At 53.5% G+C, this 21,112-nt stretch overlaps 9 protein-coding genes across 9 annotated transcripts; 7 read left to right on the forward strand and 2 right to left on the reverse strand.

Annotated features, from left to right (window-relative positions):
- Positions 1-53: 53 nt before the first annotated feature.
- On the forward strand, positions 54-524 carry PG985_003625 (uncharacterized protein; the record flags this gene model as incomplete). The annotated part of the gene is made up of 1 exon (XM_066823394.1): positions 54-524. The coding sequence occupies one exon, from the start codon at positions 54-56 to the stop codon at positions 522-524; it is 471 nt and encodes a 156-aa protein (XP_066686554.1).
- Positions 525-1,420: 896 nt separating this feature from the next.
- PG985_003626 (uncharacterized protein) lies at positions 1,421-2,777 on the forward strand (the record flags this gene model as incomplete). Its single annotated transcript, XM_066823395.1, has 2 exons — positions 1,421-1,729; positions 2,016-2,777. The coding sequence occupies 2 exons, from the start codon at positions 1,421-1,423 to the stop codon at positions 2,775-2,777; spliced, it is 1,071 nt and encodes a 356-aa protein (XP_066686555.1).
- A 2,118-nt stretch (positions 2,778-4,895) lies between these two features.
- PG985_003627 (uncharacterized protein) lies at positions 4,896-5,315 on the forward strand (the record flags this gene model as incomplete). Its single annotated transcript, XM_066823396.1, has 1 exon — positions 4,896-5,315. The coding sequence occupies one exon, from the start codon at positions 4,896-4,898 to the stop codon at positions 5,313-5,315; it is 420 nt and encodes a 139-aa protein (XP_066686556.1).
- A 588-nt stretch (positions 5,316-5,903) lies between these two features.
- On the forward strand, positions 5,904-7,923 carry PG985_003628 (uncharacterized protein; the record flags this gene model as incomplete). The annotated part of the gene is made up of 2 exons (XM_066823397.1): positions 5,904-6,301; positions 6,357-7,923. The coding sequence occupies 2 exons, from the start codon at positions 5,904-5,906 to the stop codon at positions 7,921-7,923; spliced, it is 1,965 nt and encodes a 654-aa protein (XP_066686557.1).
- A 564-nt stretch (positions 7,924-8,487) lies between these two features.
- Positions 8,488-10,176, forward strand: PG985_003629 (uncharacterized protein; the record flags this gene model as incomplete). The annotated part of the gene is made up of 4 exons (XM_066823398.1): positions 8,488-8,793; positions 8,879-8,935; positions 8,999-9,143; positions 9,221-10,176. The coding sequence occupies 4 exons, from the start codon at positions 8,488-8,490 to the stop codon at positions 10,174-10,176; spliced, it is 1,464 nt and encodes a 487-aa protein (XP_066686558.1).
- Positions 10,177-10,649: 473 nt separating this feature from the next.
- On the reverse strand, positions 10,650-12,312 carry PG985_003630 (uncharacterized protein; the record flags this gene model as incomplete). The annotated part of the gene is made up of 2 exons (XM_066823399.1): positions 10,650-12,135; positions 12,227-12,312. The coding sequence occupies 2 exons, from the start codon at positions 12,310-12,312 to the stop codon at positions 10,650-10,652; spliced, it is 1,572 nt and encodes a 523-aa protein (XP_066686559.1).
- A 1,631-nt stretch (positions 12,313-13,943) lies between these two features.
- On the forward strand, positions 13,944-16,059 carry PG985_003631 (carboxylesterase; the record flags this gene model as incomplete). Its single annotated transcript, XM_066823400.1, has 6 exons — positions 13,944-14,083; positions 14,154-14,294; positions 14,350-14,521; positions 14,572-14,779; positions 14,847-14,943; positions 15,000-16,059. 6 exons carry the CDS (start codon positions 13,944-13,946, stop codon positions 16,057-16,059), a joined length of 1,818 nt encoding a protein of 605 aa, XP_066686560.1.
- Positions 16,060-16,777: 718 nt separating this feature from the next.
- Positions 16,778-17,515, forward strand: PG985_003632 (uncharacterized protein; the record flags this gene model as incomplete). The annotated part of the gene is made up of 1 exon (XM_066823401.1): positions 16,778-17,515. One exon carries the CDS (start codon positions 16,778-16,780, stop codon positions 17,513-17,515), a length of 738 nt encoding a protein of 245 aa, XP_066686561.1.
- Positions 17,516-18,372: 857 nt separating this feature from the next.
- Positions 18,373-20,126, reverse strand: PG985_003633 (uncharacterized protein; the record flags this gene model as incomplete). The annotated part of the gene is made up of 6 exons (XM_066823402.1): positions 18,373-18,459; positions 18,926-19,178; positions 19,236-19,502; positions 19,555-19,602; positions 19,693-19,844; positions 20,010-20,126. 6 exons carry the CDS (start codon positions 20,124-20,126, stop codon positions 18,373-18,375), a joined length of 924 nt encoding a protein of 307 aa, XP_066686562.1.
- Positions 20,127-21,112: the final 986 nt, after the last annotated feature.

Consider the following 21,112-nt stretch of genomic DNA (forward strand, 5'->3'; position numbering starts at 1 on the left):
ATTGCTGCTAGCCACCCCAAAGCCAACTACCCCATGACTAGGGTGCCGGCTTTATGCCTGATCGGGCCTTATGTATTGACCATGGAGTTGATATACCTGAGCGACGCCTCGATGAAACCATCTCGAGCCTCCTTTCTGGCATCGTAGCGGTCAGCTCGGTCCTGCCACTCCTGGCCTGTCAGCACCATACTCGTTTCTCCAGCAGCCAAGAGGTCGACCCAGCCACACGTGCTGTTGGTGCAACTCGCGAGTTCCTGGTTTCCGAACCAAGTATACGATCTAGGCAAGTCTTTCGGCTGCGATCGGATGCCCTGCTTAACCTGCTCGCTGCGCGCAACTACGTCATTTTCGACGGTGCCGACGATGCTCGGGGCACAGGTACGCCGGATCACGCTGGAGATGAGGTCTTGTATGCGCGACTTCAGGCGACGGCCCCGGCGGTTACCCAGGAATGCGAAGGCGGCTTTGAAAGACCCCCAGGAGGACAACGGGTTGGAGACGGCATGGACGGTACCCAGCGCTAGAACCAGGAGCCGCGCTTTCTCGACGTCCTCGATCTGCCCGTCTGGAAGTGAAGAGTAGAAGAAGTGGCTTGTGAGTGGCATCTGCGATACCTCTCCTGCCTTGGCGCTCATTATCCAGTAGATCTCGTTGCCAAGGTCGAATTGTAGGGACATGGTGAGTGCGTGGAGTATCTGCGTTGTAAAGCCGCCAGTTAGCCTGGTTCTCAATCGGAGTTTACTCAACCTTGCGAAAAGAGAGCGCTTACCGTTGTGCCTAAGACAGGGGCTTGATCGGCGGTGAATTTCCCCTTCTCCGAGGGTGACGTAAATGTCTGCATTCCCTCGATGATTCCTTCGAAAAGTGCATCCCACCGAATACCATGACCTTCCACGCGGTAGACCATGTTCCAAAACATGCAGACCCTCTTGGTGAATGGGAGTGATGAGATCAGTAGGAATGCATCGTGGTCAGAAACGGTCGCCATTTGGTGAGCATCGAGCGGTAACTCCTGGAAGGGTGCAGTCGTAGCTGTTACTTTGGCGGTCCTTGGAACGCCTTCCATGACGAAAATGCGACCTTTCTTTGGTGTGTCATCGCCATTATTGCATGTGATGTGAACTGGAGCCACGACAAATCTTCTAAGTGGTATGGTCTGGGTAAGCAGTGTGGCAGTCGACTTGGTCCGGCGGTTCAGCGTAGAATCGATGTTTCCGAATGCATTGATACGGGACTGCTTGACTGGCAACTCATGCAGCATCCCTAGCTGCACATTTGCACTTCGAAGACCAGTCGCGAGAGTCTTGGCATCCCGGACACTGACAGCGTGATGGTCAGCCACCAACTGATGAGCAGGGAAAACCACCCTGTTGGTCCAGGCTTGGAGGCGAGGCAGAGTAACTTCAGTCACGTTGGAGAAATGCAGCGACGTTCCGTTCTTCAACAGCATCGTCGCAGCCCGCGGATCAATGAGATCCCACGGCCTCTTCAAGCCGACGCCAGGGTGGCTGTACTCATTGCCAAATATGATGATACTTTTGCCCTCATACTGGCTCAAGACCGACTCGCCCAAGGAGTCCCGGATGTCATAGGAGCCGTAGAAGCTCAGATTGAAGACGTCCACCTTCATACGCAGGCGGCGTCTAAGGAATCCCAGGGTCTGGCGAATAGCAAAGTTCGGCGTGCTGCTGTTGACGACAACAAGGTATTCCGGATCATCGGAGCGTTGGTAGGGGCAAGAGATCTGAACCGGCATGTGGTGCTCCTGGACTATTCGCATCGACCTTGTTTGCGGGTCACTTAAATGAAGTTCGACTCTTAGATGCCCGTAGACAAAGTCTTCGACTCTGTCGTTAACGACAAACTCCTGGTCGACGGCCAAAGTCGATCCCGGTTGTATCTCATCGATGTGATTACAACCCCGGGAATCGTCCTTCAATTGAAAAATGGCCTGCTCACTGGTCTGCATCTCGACGAAGGCGGTTGCAAAGGGTCTGTCGGTCTTGTATCCGTAGGCTTTCCGGGATCTGTTGCGGAGCTATGTGGTCTTTGTCAGCCTCCTGATCCTCGGTCATGACGAACGCGACACAACCTACCCTCCATCGAAACCTGATTCGATCTCCTTTCGCGACGCTTGGAAGGAAGTCGGGTGCGCCGAGGACTATGGGGTAGCCTATGTTGATTGGAGTCAAGCCACAGAAGCCCGGTATCGGTCTTTTCAGACGCTCGTGGAACACGGCGACCAGCTGTACCCCGTCATTGACGTCCACAAGCGAGCCCACCGGCTCACCATTGGACTGGTTTCTGATCAACGCTCGCAGCACACCTGGTACCTGGACCTCTTGGCCCGGGAGGATTCCAAAAGGCAACTGTACAGGCTCGGAAGACACCGGCTGGAGATATTGGGTGCCCTGGATCAAGACGTGGATGGATCGGGTGGCAGGGGAGGGCATGCGACCCGTGTTCCTGACGATCAAATTATGCACAAGGATATGCTCTCCAGGTTCGTTGATGCCGTCGTGGTTCTCGTCCGTGATGTCGAACCTGACGACTTCCAGTCTATAGACGCCCGGATAGGTGCTCGGACCAAAATGTCCATTGTTGACCTTGATCTCGACCCTACCGTCAGCACCACTGGTTTGCTTTTAGTCAGCTCCTGTTCCAGGCAAATGGAAACGTCCTGCCCTCATAACTCACGGTCGGCCTGCGCTCAGGTGCTTGGATGGTTGGTTTCCCCGCCGGCCGCTACATCCACTGCTCCCTCCATGATGGTATGAATTGTCGCCGGAGTAGGAACGGCCTCCTCGGCCCCCTCGGCCACCATCCCCGGTGCTCCATGGGCACCAATCCTTCCACCTCTACCCCCCTTGACACTGAAATCGAGAGGCAAGAGTAGATCGGTATCGTCCTCATCCAATGTGACAAGGATGCTGCCTGCTGAGCCTCCATGCCCACCGTTTGAGCCAAAGCCACCACTATAGCACTCAATGTCAGTATGACTCTTGCAGGGAGTAAGCGGCACGTCTACCGAGTACGCCGAGTGTTGCTTACGTACTCTCCTCCATTGCCACCATTCCCGCCATTTTCACCATCGCGACAACTGTTGGCATCACGCCCATTTCTTCCAGATCCACCTTCTTGGCCATCTTCGCCGCGGCCACCAGCGCCGCCGTTGCCGCCATTGGCCTTGAGCAGTAACATCTCTCCTCTGGCTATTGTCCAGAACCCGGTCGCGCCTTCTCCAAGGACTTGGACCACAGAGGGACGGTCTTGAGAGTACTCTAGGCGGACTGCGATGTTGGAACCAGGTTCCTGTCCCAATCTCGTTGTCAGCGACACTGGAGTAGGGGAACGGACCTCGAAATCCGACTTACGCCATGCGTTGGGTCCCCAGCAGACCGCCCGTGTCTCCCATCTTGGCCGCAAGAAGCCTGGCCCAAACCATGGATGAATTCGAGACCCGGCTGACCGTGTCGTCCGCTGGTGTCGATGAGTTTGATCCCGGATGCAGCCATGGCTGTTATCGGCGGTGTCTTTATCCAATACTCGCAATAATCGGAGGGCTAAGATGACTGTTGATTGATCACTAGAAGCGCGAGTGAACTGTTGTGGTTGAGGGATGTGTGCATGGTGTTGTTGAATCAATCAATCGCACAACTGAAGATCCCTGTATCTTCGAAGGTTTGGGTTGCACTTGGTTAAAATCAAGCCATCTGGCTTCAACATGGGGAAAGAGCCAATGTATCCCACGTGCACCTGTTCCAACCCCATAACACACACAAACTGACCGTCGAAGCTTATTAATCCACCAGGTGAGTCCTTGAGACGTGCCAGAATTCCATGACTTCCCTGGGATACATGTTACGGGGCACGTTGGGTATTGGCCCGTGAGAATCCCATGACGTTTCCAATTACTCATCGAGAAACATTCTTGGCGCGTTATTTGATCTTCAATGCAGACAAGGAACACGAGATAATACCCGAACCTAACATGACACAGGGTCCTCTCCCGTGGGCCACACCGTGGTACCTACCAGAATCTATGAAGCGTCCACTGCTAGGTCAGAGGCCAATGGCCCACTCCATGGCCAATACCCGCGCAAACATCGCCTCTCCCAAGAGCAATGAAAGGGTCGCATCGAACACAAATGATCTTCTCTAATTTGTTCACAGCTACCGAGTCGCTCTATGGCGATGTGGTTCGTCGGAAACAACAAGCAGAAGCAAGTCTCAAAGGGCGACAAAGCCAGTGCACATGGCGGGCTTGATGACTGTGTTACTTGTCGAGACCCGCAAGGCACTCGTCGTCAACGAACAGACGGTCCAGCATTTGTGACCCATCCCGCCCCCCTAGAATTACTGGACTCGGCAGTAAAACCCACTGCCTGAGCACTCCAAAACATAGCGAGATCAATGTCAATCGAACATTTTGAGTTGGTATCTAGGTCGAAATTGAAACAGACGGCAGTGGTGACGTAAAGAATCACATATGTTTGCTTCGAACTAATGTGGGAGGCCGTCCTGGGGGCCCGCGCGTTTGACTTGATGCTGGAGGCCTACCACAGGCCGTTTGTTTTCCTGCGGTCCATGTTAGAAAATTTCACTTCAGCCTGGAATCCTTTCTCTTTCCAAAATCACCCAACAAAATAAATATTGTCAGCTCAAAAACACATCAGGGATAAGGCAGGACGTCGACGCCTCCACCAATCATATCTTTGCGAGAGCAGTCGCTCTCTGCTGCTCCAATATCAAGTGCAGTACGGCACAGACCCAACGTCTTTGGTTCTGTCATGCATCCCATCATTTCTTCACTCCTCATATTATTGCCATTTCTTGTCGTTCCTGACACTTTCATCTACAGCCGCCCAAGACAAGCAGCGCCTCCCCAAAGCAATATGGCCCTCGAGACAGAGCGTGACGACGTCTCAGATACCCTCTCAACGACGGTCGATGGCGATACCATCTATACGCCAGCTACCTCGGTTTTCCATGGCGGCCGAGACCACTCCTGTCCCCCAACTATTGTCGGCGACGAGGTCCGGGATGGGCACTGTTTCCCTGCAGTGCCATGGCCCGGCAACACCTACGTGATCATCGAGAAAAACAGCGGCAGGCCCATCGTTCGCAACTGGGATAGTGGTGTCTCTCTTGGCAAACCAAAGAAAGCCTCTACCATCCCCGCCAAGTCTAAATGGCTCTGTGTCGAGACCAACAACCACATCGGCTTCCAGAACCCCAAGTCCGGCTGCTATGTCGGGCACAACGGCAACGACTGCCTGATAGCATCGGCGCAGGAACTGAATGAGTGGGAGTAAATTCATGCAAGGCCCCATCCCAAGGGCGGATATCAGCTGCTGAGTCACTTTTGCTTGCATATGCTGAAGATATACATCACCAGCGAGGATGGAAATGGTCTGGTCCGTCGGACGCATGGTACCACCCGCTTTGAGTTCAAGCAGGTATGAGGCTGGGTTTTTCTAGTGGGCACGAAGTATTGGGAGAGTGTCACCAATGATCAAGTACAGCAATGATTGGTTGTCAAGAATAGGCTTTTGGTTGGTTGACAGAAATATTTTTGATCCGATCAGGGGAAGTAATGCTTCGTATTGGCGTGTCTGGATACTCGGTGCTAGGAAGCATCGGTTGACCCTATTTTTAGCATAGCAAAGTCGTACCAAGGCACTGCATGACCATCTTACGTGTAAGGCTCCGTGGGGGCGAAATGAATGGTGCCAAGTATTACCCTGTTTGCTTTTTTCGGCTCAAATGATTCCATGCCAAGGCCGCCCACCAGAGATGAAAAGGTAAGACAAATCTGACAGCTTTTCCCACCATCTCACGAAAAGTAAGCACGCGAATCGTTGCTCACCCTGCTGTTAGATTCGCCCAAGGAGACAGCAACCATGGGTAATTACAACGCCAACGATATCCTTCTGACCCCCATCAAGGCTCCGACTGAGCAAAGAAAGGGCACAGCCACCAGGACGCATAATTGGGCACCTGAGATAGCTGCTCTCCTGTGCAGCGCCGCAGCCTTGACAGCTCTAATCATTCTCCTCACACAAGAGGATCGGAAGCCGCTCGATGATTGGAAAGCCCCCTTTTCTCTCAACACGGTGGCATCGATCCTCTCAGTGGTATTCAGGACGCCACTGGCGTTTGCAGTAGGATCCTGCTTGGGCCAAGGAAAGTGGTCTTGGTTCAGCAAGCGCTCCGGCCCTGTTGCAGTCTTCGCGGCCATCGACGAGGCCAGTCGCGGGCCCTTGGGGAGCTTGGGGCTGCTGTGGCGGCTGAAGGCTCGGTGAGTATTACCCACGCACCCCGCGTATACCCGTTTGTACTCACATTCGATATAGTCACTGGGTCTCGTTTGGTGCTCTGGCTACGGTTGCTCTTGTCGGCGTCGACCCTTTCCTCCAAGCAGTCATCAATTACGAAGGGCAACTGGCTTCGGAAGGAACCACAGACGTCGCATCTCTTGGCCGCGCCTCACATCTGGACATCGGATCCCAGGAGTTCTTCAACGTGATACGACCTCGTTACCATGGCGAGGAGGGCATTGTCGGGTGTTTCGGGTCAAAGGCCAATGTGGGTATGTCGACAAGCTCTATCCTGGGCTTCGTGAATAGCTCGGCTTCCAACGCGGCAAAACCGCCTTTGGTCACCTGCCAGACCGGAAACTGTACATGGGAACCCTATTCTACACTGGCTTTCTGCAGCTCTTGTTTCGACGTTTCAGCCCACTTGAAGAAACAGAGAATACCTGACGGAGTACCTGACTGTGGCGGTGTCTATGGACTCCAGCGAACCGAGGTTACGAATTACACCATCCCATACGGTTCCAGCGAAGCTTTCTTCTGGGGTGTTGATGGGAAAGGGAGTGGAAAGAGGAGCAGCTATTGTGGAAACTCTACAGTGGCCGGGCGAACTGTTGTTCGGCCCAAAGACACCTATAATCTGCAGGATTGGGACACGCTCATAGCGGCCTTTGTGTTGCTACATCCTTCTGAGGGATACTTCCAAGGAGATATACCCTGGGAAAACGACGTCATGTCAGCTACGGAATGTGGTCTTCGGCTGTGTACAAAGGTATTCCAGTCGAACGTAACCAATGGAGAGACCCGCGAGAGCCTACTTTCCGACACGTTCGAAAGGGTTCCCGAGTCATTTCAATACAACTTGAACACCCGTGCAGCCAAAAATGCTACCATCAAGGAATGGTTCAGCAACGATTTTGGCAGTTCGCTGGATTCACGGGTTTTCAACACGACATGCGCAATAGTGGGAAGAGACGACCTTCAACTTCGCATACCCAACGAAGTTACTGTGCCTGATATACAACGGGACTTCAATGTCACCCAGGCCTCCATCACCACGATCATCGACGAGATTGTCGCCGACGGATCCCAGAGGATATTCGACGCACTCAACGAATCCACCAGTTTCGCCACCTCTTTCGAAAACGCGGCGCAGCTGATGTCGTACCAGATACGCGAGCTCGATGGAACGATGGCCCCGGGCGTGGCTGAAAAATGGATCATATACATCCATATACGATGGCAATTCATGATCTTTCCGATCATAACGGCCGTCCTGGGCTCCGTCTTCTCGGTGACCGTCATGTTGAGCACCCGCAGGAGCAAGACTCGCATCATGAAAGCCAACATGCTGGAGTCGATGCTCCACGGACTCGATGAGGGAACCAGTACGCAGCTGAGGAACAGCCACGTGAAGGACAAGATGGAGAAACACGTTTTTGTCAAGCTGAGAGATGGACCTGAGGGGCTGCGACTTCAACCACCTGGCGCGGATTACTATGCCAGTAGCGATACTTTCCAAGTTCTGCAGCCAGGCTCGAGTAATGCCTCCTTCCAACAGAGCTGGCAGACGCCTGGTTACTCAAGCCAAGAACGAATGGTCTAGGGTTCCAACTGTAATAGGGATACCACTTAGGATATGGCCAGTCCCTGCCCCAAGTTATCAGGCATGATAGAAGTCTCTTGTATCACATCAGGACAGAACGCATCAGATTACCGATACAGCTGTCTTAGACTTAGTAGCCATGTTTTGTACCACTGGTTGGTTCAGATATGAGACATCTGTCTAAACCCTATGGCCCCTCTTTCTCAAGATCCTTAGGATTTCAGTACTAGGCATCTCTTGGTGATTACTTTTGGCCTGTGGTAGCCCAACGAACATATTTTCTTGCCTGAGGTGTAATAGAAAGCCCTTCGCCTGGCCTGTGTCGTCCAGCCTCTGAGAATACAAGGCGAAGGCGGAGAGCAGTTGAGTAGGCAACCAAATAGGCAACACTGAATGGAAAATTTCCATCATACAATAAACGGCTGCCACGACCATTCCAAGCTCAGTTTCCCTCCCAGATATGTCATACATTAACTTCATCATATATGACTCAGCAAGTACACCACGAGCAAGCACAACAATAACAGAGATAGACCAGGAACAACAGAAACGACCCAAACCACCATGGCAGGGAACCATGGCCCGAGCTGGGCATTCACAGCCGATCTACCCTCTTCGCCTCGCCCCGGAAACCGCCCCGAAGCAGCCAACCCCGACGACCAACCAATGACCTTCCGAGCTCCATCGACTGACCCCTCGGAGTCCGACGAGGTACTCGTCGACGCGGCGCACGACGAAGAAGAAGTACGCGGGTACGTCACGCAAGATGTGGAGGCGGCCGTCGAGGAGTCCATGAAGGACCCTGTCACGGACAAGGACGTCGTCATGGCGCTTGACGAGGACGAGAGCATCAGCAGCGAAGAGCCGGAGGTGAGTAGGGCGCTAACACTAGATGCACCAAGTGTGTGCATGATGAGACGGCGAGAGATTGTGTCATTGACTGAAAGAGAACCAGGTCTGGAGCTGTGGCTTTTGCAGCCTCCCTTACACCACACCGTGGGAACTGCGCGACGTAAGTATCCCCAGGCACCATATAACTGACTGGATCCAGAAATGGTAAGCTAACAATCAATAGCATCTAGCGGAATGTCATGACTGCGACGCCGAGGGCCAGCTGGATGCCCGGGGTATCGGTCTCATTTGGATTTGGGACTTGCAGCGCATCAAAACCGATCACGAACGTCTCCAAGGGAAACATCTCGCCGAGACGCAACGAACCAGTCGGCGGGAACAGCTGGATATATATATAGACGAGGCGCAAATGAACATCTGCGCCATGTCTTATTTCATGGACAAGTTACTATCCGAAGACATGCAAAGCTGTCCCGACCCCGTCTTCCAATCCAAGAGGGAGAGGCCGCTCTGTCCTACATCGCGGCCGAGAGACGCTACACACACCACAAGCGCGAGCTGGACATGCTGCGCCACGAGGACGGACCTGACAGAATCTTCGCCAGATATAGCGGGTTGCTTGGTGGAGGTGCAGCTTCGTGGAAGCCAAACCGCGAGGAGGTTGACGGCGAGACCCGGTTCGTCTTCCCCAACGCCAACTGGGACGAAATGACGCCGTTGGCGCAAGCCCGCGCCCTGCTCAACGATGGGTTGGCCAGGACCAACATGGTACCGATCTACCTCTACCGCATGGGCCGCAACGCTGGTCTACTACAGCTCGAGGTATGCGAGCAGCCACAGCCCGAGGGACCTCTGGGACCGGAATTCGAAAGATACGATCCTCCGGTCGACTGGCGTGCGCTGAACGATTCCGAAAAGGCCCACATCGTCCTCTGGGGCCGCTGGGGCGAGGTCGGCCGCAACGTGCCGGCGTACCTGCGGCATTTGCGAGTCCAGGCCGGGACCATGCACAAGGACTACTTCGACGAGCTCTACCAGAAACAACGACGACAAGAACAAAACCCGCAACAGACAGATCCAGAAAGCCAGAAGGAGGAGGAGGGGGAGCTGCTGGACAAGCTGGAGAAGTACCAGAAGTTCAAGGCGGACTACGACGAACGGCAGCGTCTCCGCGCCATATACGCCAGAAGTTGCGGTTTACGCTTCGAACGAAGAAGGGTGCTGCAACGAGCGGCATGGACAAAACGTGGACGCAGACTCTTGGCCCGCGATCTGGACAGTCGTTTTCATCGCCGCCGCCACCATCTTTGGCGGACCAGTACCCCGAAAACGACGTGGCAGCGTCGGCTCCGTCAACATGCGAAGTTCCTTCGGAATAGAGACAATGAAGACTGTTACTAGGCTGAATAGGCAGCGAATCAATGGGCATACGACTTTCGGGCATCAATCTGAGTCCGCTCTAATGGACGTTCAGAAAACGGTTGATGGGGGGTCCTTGTCCGATCGAGCATCGGGTGGGGTGCTCGTCATTAGTTCAACGCCATTGAACGAAGAGAAACGGGAGAAGAGATGAGCCCAGGAGACATAATTCATACCTCGACTTGTTCTGTGCCGTCAGAAAGGGGCGGAGGGTACTCACTCAATGGATGATGGCGTGGATGGAGATGGCTGCAATAAGCTAGCGCTGAATGACACTAGGGGATATGACACTAGCTAGAGCAGACATCGATAAAGAAATGATTTGCATGTCACGGAGCAATGGAAGCAATCGATATGTTAGCATAGTCTCTGATCCATGCGACAATTGCCGGAATTGCTCTTAATGGAAAATTTATTTTGGTTCTGCAGAGATAGGGGCTCTCAGCTTGGAGCAACTATCGCTGGTCTTCAATAGCCAGTTCGTCAAAGTCATCAAGTAGTTCGTTCATGTCCACACCCGGCACGTCGTCATCGTCGTCTTCCGTCTCCGCTATGCTCATCTCATCTGCTGCCTTCTGCCTCTGCCTCTCCTTGTAGAGATGCACACCGTGACGGAACTCCTCATCCTCCTCAATATCCTGCAAGAACTGCTCGAAATCGCGATCCATACGTTCTTGGTCAGCCTTCTTGGGCAACAATTCGCCCTCGTCCTTGGCCATACGCTTGACCTTCCACTGTCGCTTGCGGTTGCGGCGGCGGTTGGGGTAGTGCTTCTTGACAATCATGACATCGGGGATCCTCGACGAGTACGTGTTGGACTGCTCAATGGCATCATACTCGGGGTTGTTGAAGTTGGTGCCCGTGAGCATGTAGCCCATGCACGAGTCACCGGCATGGAGCATGTTGCCCATGTGTGTCCTGGCGAAGTAGACCTTGTCGTTGACGCCCAGATCCGAGGCTCTCGCCACCTGCACGTCGGCCAGGATCCACTTGCCGTTGGTGGGACCAGAGGGCTCGATGTCCATGACAATGAACTCGACCATTGCAGGGGCATCGGCCAGCGCGCCGAACGGGGCTCTCCAGTAGGTGGGGGCGCTGATGTCGGCCGTTTGCAGCGTGTTGGGGTCCATGACGTTGATGGAGGTGCCGACACGATAGCACAGGGCCAGGGGCGAGATGTTGCCGATCTGCTTGGCCAGCTTGATGGGGAGGGCGACCAAGTCATCTTTGCAGATGGGGATCAACTCAACGGAGAATGTGAATTTGTAGGACTTAGCGCCCGTGTGGGAGTCTTGGGAGATGAGCTCTTGCGACTTCTTGGTACGCACGGGGACGACCGAGGTGAGGAAGTCGACAAACTTCTCAGCGCCGTTTCGCGCCGAGAAGAAGAAGTCAATACCGTCCTTTGCTTCCTTGATGTTGATGGTATCCTTGTGCGCGCCGTGTTTGAGGATCAGCTGCTCCAGGTACAGGAACGTCCGCTTGTGGAGGACCTTCTGCCGCACCTGGACCGAGGCTCGCCAGACGTTGGCTGTGTATGACTTTGCGCATTCGGGGCACTGCTGCCAGGCGACAACGTAGACGACCTCGAAGGACTGTTGCAGGATGACGCCGTCCGACACGGAATCTTGGATGGTCAACTTGATCTTGATACGGCGGGAATGCGGTTCTGTCCAGATGAAACTGGCGTCTATTATTCGGACTTTGTTGAGACCTCTGAGCTTGTTGAGACACAGCGCCAGCAGTTCGCGGGACTCGGGCGCGGCGGACACCCAGGATTGAGGGGGGTTCAACCAGCGGTCGCAATCTCTGCAGAAGTGGACGGTGGCTTCACGCTGAACGCCCGAGGAAACATCGATGTTGGTTTTGATGCAGTCGTAGCACAGCGCATTCGTGCTGTTCTGGCCGTCGATGGGAGCAGCGCATTCGCAACAGAAGATCCTGCAAGAGAGAAAAGACAGACATGTCAGTCAGAATCTTCACGGGTTTGGGCGAAACAATCAAACAGTAAGTAATCAGTAAATTCACCTACGTTGCGTTTCCGGTCGCAGACCCCTCGTTGGAGGGCGCGATGGAGATGGGCGCATCAATATCATCAATATCCATCGAAGACGACATCTTGATTGTGATGTCTTCGAAATGAACTTGAGTTGGGGATGAGTTGGGAGTATCGTCGCCCAGTACTCGGAAATGCTTTGCACCAGGTTATTGCAGCGGCGCCTAATTACTGCTTTATGGCGGGGAAACGTCACTTTCGCATTTCAAAAATTATTTGCCCCTCGATTCGATAAGGCGGATAAGGGAGCAAACTTGCTCGACTTGCCAGAGCTGTGGGGGCGCTGGGGGAGTCATCAGAAGAGTCATCGCGCGCCTGCCACATCTTATCGCCGTTGGTGTGGCTTGAACGCAGGCAGGCCACAGGCAGGCTTCTGGGTGCTGAGCTGCTGGGCGAAGTACCTGGCCTGAGTAGGAAAAAAAAGAGTACTTCTCAATTGCGCACTAGACACAGGTCCCACTTTTCAATCTCTCTCACCCCTGTCCAAACCCACACCCCTCTAAGCGCCGCGCCAAAAGATACTTGGGTACATCGCCAGCTCGCCCAGCCTTTTTTTGAAAACGCGCAGTTACATTCTGAGCCCAATTTTCCTGGCTCTGGGATGTAGCAAGCAATCTCAGGGCGTGTCAGGATCCCAGCCTCCCCGTCGGCGTTATCGAGTTCCTACTTGCCGCGGGATGGGAGGGACTACCCGAAGCTCATGCATGTGTCCAGATGTGACGAGATCTTGCGCGGTTCGGTGCGGAGACCGAGGATGCCGATAATTGCCCACATCTTGATTGCATCTCCCCTCGTGGCTCGATCTACAGCTTTGCTAGGATTTGGTTCTCACACATCTGTCATGTCCACAATATTATGGCAGTTGGTGCGGCAGCGTTGGTCGGATTCTTTCATTGAACGCCTGCCCGCGCCCCGCCTCTTGGACGCCACGCCCGTATTGCTTACTTTAACTGTGCCGCGTCCCATGGATGAGGCATTCCGCCAGCCTTGATTGTAAATCTGCCTCTCTGCCTCGAGCTGCAAGCCTGGCGACTCAGAAGTCCTATCTCAAGCGGATGCCAGCGCAGTCACCCGACTAACCCCGCACCGGGCATCTTGGTTACATTGAGTCAGAACCGGCAATTCTCCCCGGTGGGGGTTGTCTAAATCGACCACACCGCGTGCCCTACACCGTCTTGCTGAATGCTGTCCTGCCCCAGGGCTCCTCAGCGCTGAGCAGCCCCGGCCGAGCAGCCGTTTTCTCGTGAGGCATGGCATGAGCCCCTCCTGTTAAGTCCTTGCGGACCTTTCTCATCCAATGCCATCCACGCCCATATGCGACACGATCGTGGTGGGGTTCATGCAGCATGCACGGCTTAAGAGGAAGGGTGCCTTGTTCTGAAAAAGGCGCAACCGCTTTTACGTCGGCAGACTCTCGGTGAAGTCCCAGCACTAGATGCGGAGTTGGTAAGATCCGGCTGGGGGATGATGTAGTATTGACTGTAACCTGCATGAGCTTAGCTGCATGCATCCTGTGCCTGCTGCTGGGCGCTATCACTCTGATTCAACGCTGGTAGTCCCGATGAGGGGGAACTGGTTTTCCTTCCTCCTCTTCCGGAACCATTATATATGCAATGCGTCCCCGTCCTGTGAAAACCCTGTCGTGGTGTATCTGTTGCGCTGTTGATGTGCTAAATCCGAGGCCCAAGTCGCCATGCTATCACAACTCGCAATCCTCGCAGGGCTTCTTTGGCTATCAGTAGCTGAGATCACCCCGGCGCCGGTGGTGGACCTTGAATACGCACGATACGAAGGCTACCACGATCCTGATTTCGACCTGAACATCTACAAGGGGTAAAGACTGTTTTCATCCCAAGGTTTCTGATACAAGAAACCAAGTAAGCAGAGGCTGACCCAATGGTAGCATTCGGTATGCTGCGCCTCCCGTTGGAGAGCTGAGGTGGCAACGCCCCCAGCCTCCCGTCGTGAATCGATCCGAGGTGATTCGGGCTACGCAGAACCCTCCTCAGTGCCCCCAAACCCGTCCTCGAGCCAGCGGACCAGGGTGAGTAGGGATGCACAAGCCATCCATAGGCATGTTACTTATCAAACACCCATAGAGTGCCACACAGCACCGAGGATTGCCTGTTCCTGAGCCTGTACGCCCCGGCCAAGGCAAAGAAGCTACCGGTGCTTGTATGGATACGTGAGTTCGACTACGCGCTTTTGCAAGCGTACTACTTGTTCCCCGTGTACGCAGCTGACCAAAACCCATCTGGCGTGAAGACGGCGGTGGCTATGGGATGGGCAGCGTCGGGGAGTTCGACTTTAGACAGCAGCAGCCGATAAACGACAACTCGTACATTACGGTCGGTATCCAATACCGACTGGGCGCATTCGGCTTCCTTTCTTCGGTCGAGGTGGCTCGTCAAGGCGTGCCCAACGCCGCCCTTCATGACATGCGGTTTGCTCTGGAATGGGTACAGAAGCACATTCACCTGTTCGGGGGTGACCCATCGCAGGTCACCATTGCTGGAGAATCGGCCGGAGGTAAGAATCCTGTCATGGAATAGCCACATTCTTGGCTGAACCCGAAAGCTGACACTATGGCGTCTAGGCGGAGCTGTGATGCTTCTTGCAATGGCTGAGAGTGAAAGTGACAAGCCGCTATTCCACGCTGTGATTGCTGCGAGCCCCTACTTACCCACGCAATGGTCAGTCATCTTTTGTGTACAGTCTGCGGGTTGTTTTGTGAACTGCTTACTCACAGTTCCACCAGGGACTACTCGGATACGCGGCCATCGGAGTCTTACTACCGGTTCGCCCAGGAGGTCGGATGTTTCACCAAGGAGATTTCTGCGAACGGGTCAGTCTTCGACTGTCTCGTGTCCCAAGACTCGGAAACGCTCCAGACGGCCAGCGACTCCGTGAGCGCCTCGGGGCGTTATGGGCAATGGGCCTTCACCCCGGTCACCGACGGGACGCTGGTCAAGGATCGGCCCTCGGTGCAACTACTATCCGGCGAAGTCGGCGGCATACGGGTGATGACCTCGAACAACCTGAATGAAGGAGCCGTTTTTACCCCTCAGAACGTGAAGAACGAACAGGCGTTCAAGCTCTTTTTGCGAGATAATTACCCGCTCTTGACTCGCGAAAACATCACCCACATCCTGGGGCTCTACAGCTTGCCCGCTGACGCGACAGACGTGCTCGTCGACTCCAACGGCCGGACGCCGCCCTTCTCGACCACCAACTCCGAGTGGGGCTCCGGCTGGCAGCAGGTCGCCAACAACTTCTACGCCGAGGCCACCTTCGTGTGCCCCTCGTACTGGCTGGCCGAAGCATACACCAAGAGCAGCGATAAAAAGAAGGCGTGGCGCTACCAGTACTCGGTGAGCCCGGCCTCGCACGGCAACGACGTCCAGCCCGTCTTCAACATGCAAACGCCGGCCGTGAAGAACATGCCGCGCGAGTTCCTCGACGGGCTTCAGCACGCCTGGGGCAACTTTATCGTGCACGGGGAGCCCAGCCTGTCGTCCGTGGCCGCCGCCGAGGATGGGGCACCGAAGAAGGCCTCGTGGCCGCAGTGGTCTGGCAAGGAGGGGCAGGATAACTACATGCTGAACTTCAACGTGACGGGCGGCGTTGCGGTGCCGACGCAGAGTCAGATAGACGGGGCCAACGTCACGACGTACGCCTACGTGGACGGGAACGGGACGGGCCCGCCGTTGGAGGCGGTCTTCGACGTTGTCGAGGGCTCGACTTGGGAAGGGGGGCGGGGGAGGAGATGCCGACTGTTGGCTGACTTGGGATCTTACATGATGGCATAATGATATTTACAAGAGTGGCGGTTATGATTTATACTAGAAGAGATTTGGCAAAGCAGAATAAGTCATGTTATGCGTAGACCGGTGCCGTGGCTGTGATGATTCCTCTTGTTGCAAAGCATTGTAATTGCCAAGTATCTTGATTTGTTGCAAGTACAACCAGTTATTACTGCCGGTCTTTGGAGAATTATTCAAATGCAATTGATATAGTACTGCCCGCGGTATGTGTATGCTTGTCCCGGATAGTGCAGTCTTGTAACAGGCAAACCCCGTGGTAAAGCCAACACATATGGAAGAAGACCAGCGCCGCGGTGCCCTGTCTGTTTCTGCTTTGTCCGCAGACGAAAATTTGCCATGAAGGAGGTAGTTCAACTACCAATGAGCGGGCTAGACTGGTATTTAGGTAGGGCTGCGTGAAGACCAAAGTCAAATGACGGTATCGCCAACTAAGTGGCCTGCAATAAACGGACAGATCAAATTTATATAGTAAAGTTTTGTCTCAAGGGGGTCGAAAACCGTGGTTCTTCATTGTAGCATATGGGGCTATCCAAGAATACCCCAAACCTCGATGCAACCAAACTGTCTCCGAAAGTATATATCTGTTCCTGTATATATTCCATATTGCCTCCTTGAAACCACCCAGCAATTCCCAGACAACAAAAATATCATACTGTACCAACCCTTTCCTACGCAAAGAAAATAGGACCAAACCCACTTCAAAATGGACTCCAACCAACAATTCTCGCAACCCGCCAGGTCTTCGAGCCCTGATTCGGCGTCCTCGCAAGACACACCACAATGGGAACACGTAGAGGACGTGTCGACACATATTGAGAAGAACGAAAAGAGGACATCCTTTTTCAGCGAGTACTACTCGTTTCCTCCCGTAGGCTTGACCGAGGACGAGGCGGAGCTCTGCATGCTCGAGTGGCTGCACTTGGCCCCGGAAAACGCCTGTCTCGTGTCGCTGCAGACGCGGCAGCTCATCAAGAGCGTCGACTCCATGGAGACGGCGCTTAGTACGATCTCGTATCTGTCTGGCCACCCCCACGGCCGCCTCTCGTCGTCATCCTCACAATCCTCCGATTCCACACCACCGTCGTCGTCATCGTCATCATCAATATCAGCAGCAGCAGCAGCAGCAGCTACCGACCTACAGGACACGGTGGAGGATCTGGCGCGAGGGCTGCGGCAGATGTATGACGTGGTCAGCCGGGCGGTGAACGAAGAGGTGGAGGAGGCTCTCCTGGAGAAGTCGCGACGGGAGCTGGCAGAGGAGAAGTTGAAGGAGGACGAGGATAGGGGGATCCAGATCATGCGCCAGTCGTTGGGACTACCGACCAATGGCACAACCAACGACGACAGCTCAACTGTGCGGCCGAGGAGTCAGAGTACCATAGAGATACAGAGAGAACGGGCAAAGGCATTGAGCGAGGCTGGCTGGCAAGCGACCCGGTAAAAGACAAACCCAATGAGCACAATCTTGCCGTGGCGTTGGTGGAGAAAATGGCTGCACCTGTAATTACAGCCAAGGAACTGGGCTGCATATTTCAGCGCCTTGGGGGTACTTGCGTTTCTATATCAATTAACGCATATCTCTCTCTCACTGCGTTACTTACATACACCTATCTTCCGTACATGATGGGGAAAGTTTTACGTGTGGTCGTGAAAGGGGAAGGAAAGACCCATGGAATTATGTAATGCCAAGTTTCTTTCCCCTCGAGGATCGGCTCACGCCCTGGCCACAACCACAGCCATCTGCAAATGCCCGAAACCAACTGCGCCGCAGGAATGTAACTTTGGGTACCACCTGGATTAAAACCCCGCATGCCAATGCCCAAATCTTTCCTCACATTTTCCAACCCTTCGTGCTTCAATTTTCAACACCAGCATTCGACATCGCAAGTGGTCGCCGGCACCGGCTTCAAATTGACATGGCGGTATCGCAAAAGTTTGGCTAGCGAGTTCGAGGTGTGGCGAGGCCATCATGCCTTGCTGACGGGTGACGCACACTCTGACATCTCATCTGCTGCAAGTGCAGTACGGGATTGGGCGTCATTCTGAAGGCAGTCATGACCGTCCTGATATAGCTGGTTAGTACTCTGATATTCCTTTCGCAACACATACAACACCCAAATCAAGCAAACGCATGTCTGCTTGACTACACGAACCGGGATGATGATCGAACTTCAGGCCTGTTTTGGCTGATCACACAATGCTGATAATCGTTCACTACTCTAATTCAATCTGACCGCAACCCTATCCACCCCTCTTCAATCAAACTTCAAAACCAGTTTGGACTCGAGTCACTGACTATCATGTACTCTTCTCAGATACTGCTGTGTGCTTGTAATGCGTGGCACCGGCCAGTGGGGCATCCTGCTCATAACCGCCGCTGGTAACCTGTCACAGTGGACGGCGTAAAAACTGTCCAACCGCCAGCACTCGAGCCAGGTCTAACCGCTGACTCGCAGCAACGGCGCCGAAGACATCATTGGCATTAACAGCGCTGGCAGCGCTTGCAACTCGAAGATTTCTCGTGCCATGAGTCACCCAGGAACCAGCCCGACGATGGTTTGCTTTTGCATCAAACCGGTACGCAACATATGGTAACTATCATGAGGGGAGGGCCAGCCACTGCCTTCTGGATTCCACTTTCCGTTTGCGTTTACAAGTCTTACCTGGCTGGCAATCCTGATCACCCCCCATGTCTAAAGGTTGAGTTGATCCACCCGATTTAATGACTCAGTACACAAGAAAGGACTATGGTGAGTACATCAGCGTGCAGCTGTCTCTTGACGAGCAAAATGTTATTCAGATTAGATTTGATAAGTTTAATTGAGCTGTATCTGGTCCATGAAATACCGACTTTAGTCAAAAGGCGATTCTTTTCGAATTGATTATCTGATGCACGAGCAGTGATCTTGACCTTGAAGTCCTCGCCGACTCTCAAGCCCATGATGCCTAGCCCAGGAGTACACTCATCGCCACAAGGAACTTGCGCACCACCCAAGACACCCAGGTCGAAGCGGCGCAGGATTATGGCGACGCACGACTTGATTATATGCTCAGTTACAAACCGGCCGGTACGAACCGTCTTGCCGCGGCCGAATGGTCTCCAGCTGCAGATTTAACTCTTCATCAGCTGCTGCCTCTCATTACACGATAGCTTCTCTCACCAGATATGAGGTAACAACGTCAGATATATGGTAAGACAAAGCGTGGCAATATTCTCGTCATCGATACCGGTCTCACGAAGAACGTGCTCGGCCGCCGTTGTGACTACGCCTGTTTGCCCCTTTCGTCTTGTGGCGTCTGGAAATATTTCTTCGGACTGATCTGAAGGTGCTGTTGAGCTTCCGTCCTTCTCGGGGTGAATACAGAGGGGACCTGGTAAGTAATGTGCCAACCAAGCTCGTCGAAGATGTAGAGCATAGCGGCGAAATCTGGATCAATGCGTGCCAAAGCAGTGCCGAACTAGGCAAATCTCCAGCTCACGTGAAGAAGTCGGCATATTTTGCCTGCGTGACGACGTAAAAGGTACTTCTAAAAACTGTAAAAGCAAACGGTTCTCTGCCCTTCCCAAGAGCAAGAGAGTCGCTAAATGAATTTGTTAGACCTTGGCCGCATACTTACGGGTGTATCTTTGGGTACTTACCGGGCTTGAACCAGAAAATTCTCATCATCACCTTCAGATCTTCTTGAAGTGACTTGGATTTCAATACGGCACCTCCAGGGGCTCCTCGTGACGAAGACATGGCCTCAGATAGAACTTGTGATGGCTTCAACTAAACCATGCCAGAATTTAAGCAAGGACGACCCAGGAGGTTGAAGCATGATTCCATAATATTTTTTGCAACGAATCATTGCACCAGCTATTCAGTGTTCGTCTGATGAGAGATTCCATTTTTGCGAGATAGATCGAGGAGCTAATGAAACACAGATCGACTAACATGAAGTTCGCTGCTGGTTCTGGACACAGCATTTGGCCTTGGTAGCAAGTCAGTCAAGGGATCGCCAGTCAGTTCCGTTGTGTCAAGGCTTGTTGGGGCCGGGAATGATTCCTGCATCCTGGTATCGGTTGTGACTACTTCTTCTTGCCTCACGCCCTCGGGGTACAACAAAGTACATGTTTCAATCCCGTGACATCATAATTAATATGTTCCAATGCAACTCATTAAGCTGCTGGTTGTCGGCAATGTAACGTAGCCCACCATCTCTCCGAAGTCATCGCATCGGCTCTTGATCTTATTGGCCAACGTGATTGGGGATGCTAATGGTAATATGGTTGATCTGCACAGACATCAATGATGGTTCCCTTCAACTGGGACAGTCCGCCCGGCCGAGGCGGATGTCGGTGACTTACTCGTTATCGGGAGAAGAAGAAGTTGAGAGGCCAGGCGCACCGCCTGAATCTTTTTCTTGGCTCTCTGAGAGATGGCCACTACCAGAGCGAGTCCAGCGAGACAAAGTAGTATGCTGCATAGGGCTACACACATCCGGGGGCTGTTAGGAGCGCCGAAAAAGTGTTCCACGGCTTGCATGGTTAAGGACGAATGAATAAGGCAACTTGATAGAATGAACCGTAGTAATTCCAACATGAAATGGATATGTTCTTAGGAGATGTCGGACAACACTCATATACAAAACTATCTGAATTCTCCTTAATGTTCACGCTACGTCACCCAAGTTTCTATATATACCATGCCGTTACTCGAAACAAGGCAGCAGTCCCCCGTACCGTACTGCGGCGGTGTTGACATGCTGCAAGGGATATGATATTGGTAGGCTGTGTCAACCGACCAACGCCGCCCAGGGGCGTGGCACCCCTGTCCCAGAGGGTTGCAACAGCAAGGGGGGAACATAAGTCCATGCCATCGAGATTATCACACCATCTCACACCTTTTTACACGATTAGACCTGGACGCAACCACGGGCTGTCAACTGCCTCCACGCCTGCACCAACAACAGGCGGGTGTCGATTGCGTGGGGAAAAAGTTTATCTTCTTTCTTGCCAAAGTCCTGCAATTCAAATCATCTCAGTGAACAGTTGGGT

Source organism: Apiospora marii, assembly GCF_038362585.1.
Source record: "Apiospora marii strain CBS 49790 chromosome Unknown utg000003l_segment0_segment0, whole genome shotgun sequence".
Taxonomy (NCBI): domain Eukaryota; kingdom Fungi; phylum Ascomycota; class Sordariomycetes; order Amphisphaeriales; family Apiosporaceae; genus Apiospora; species Apiospora marii.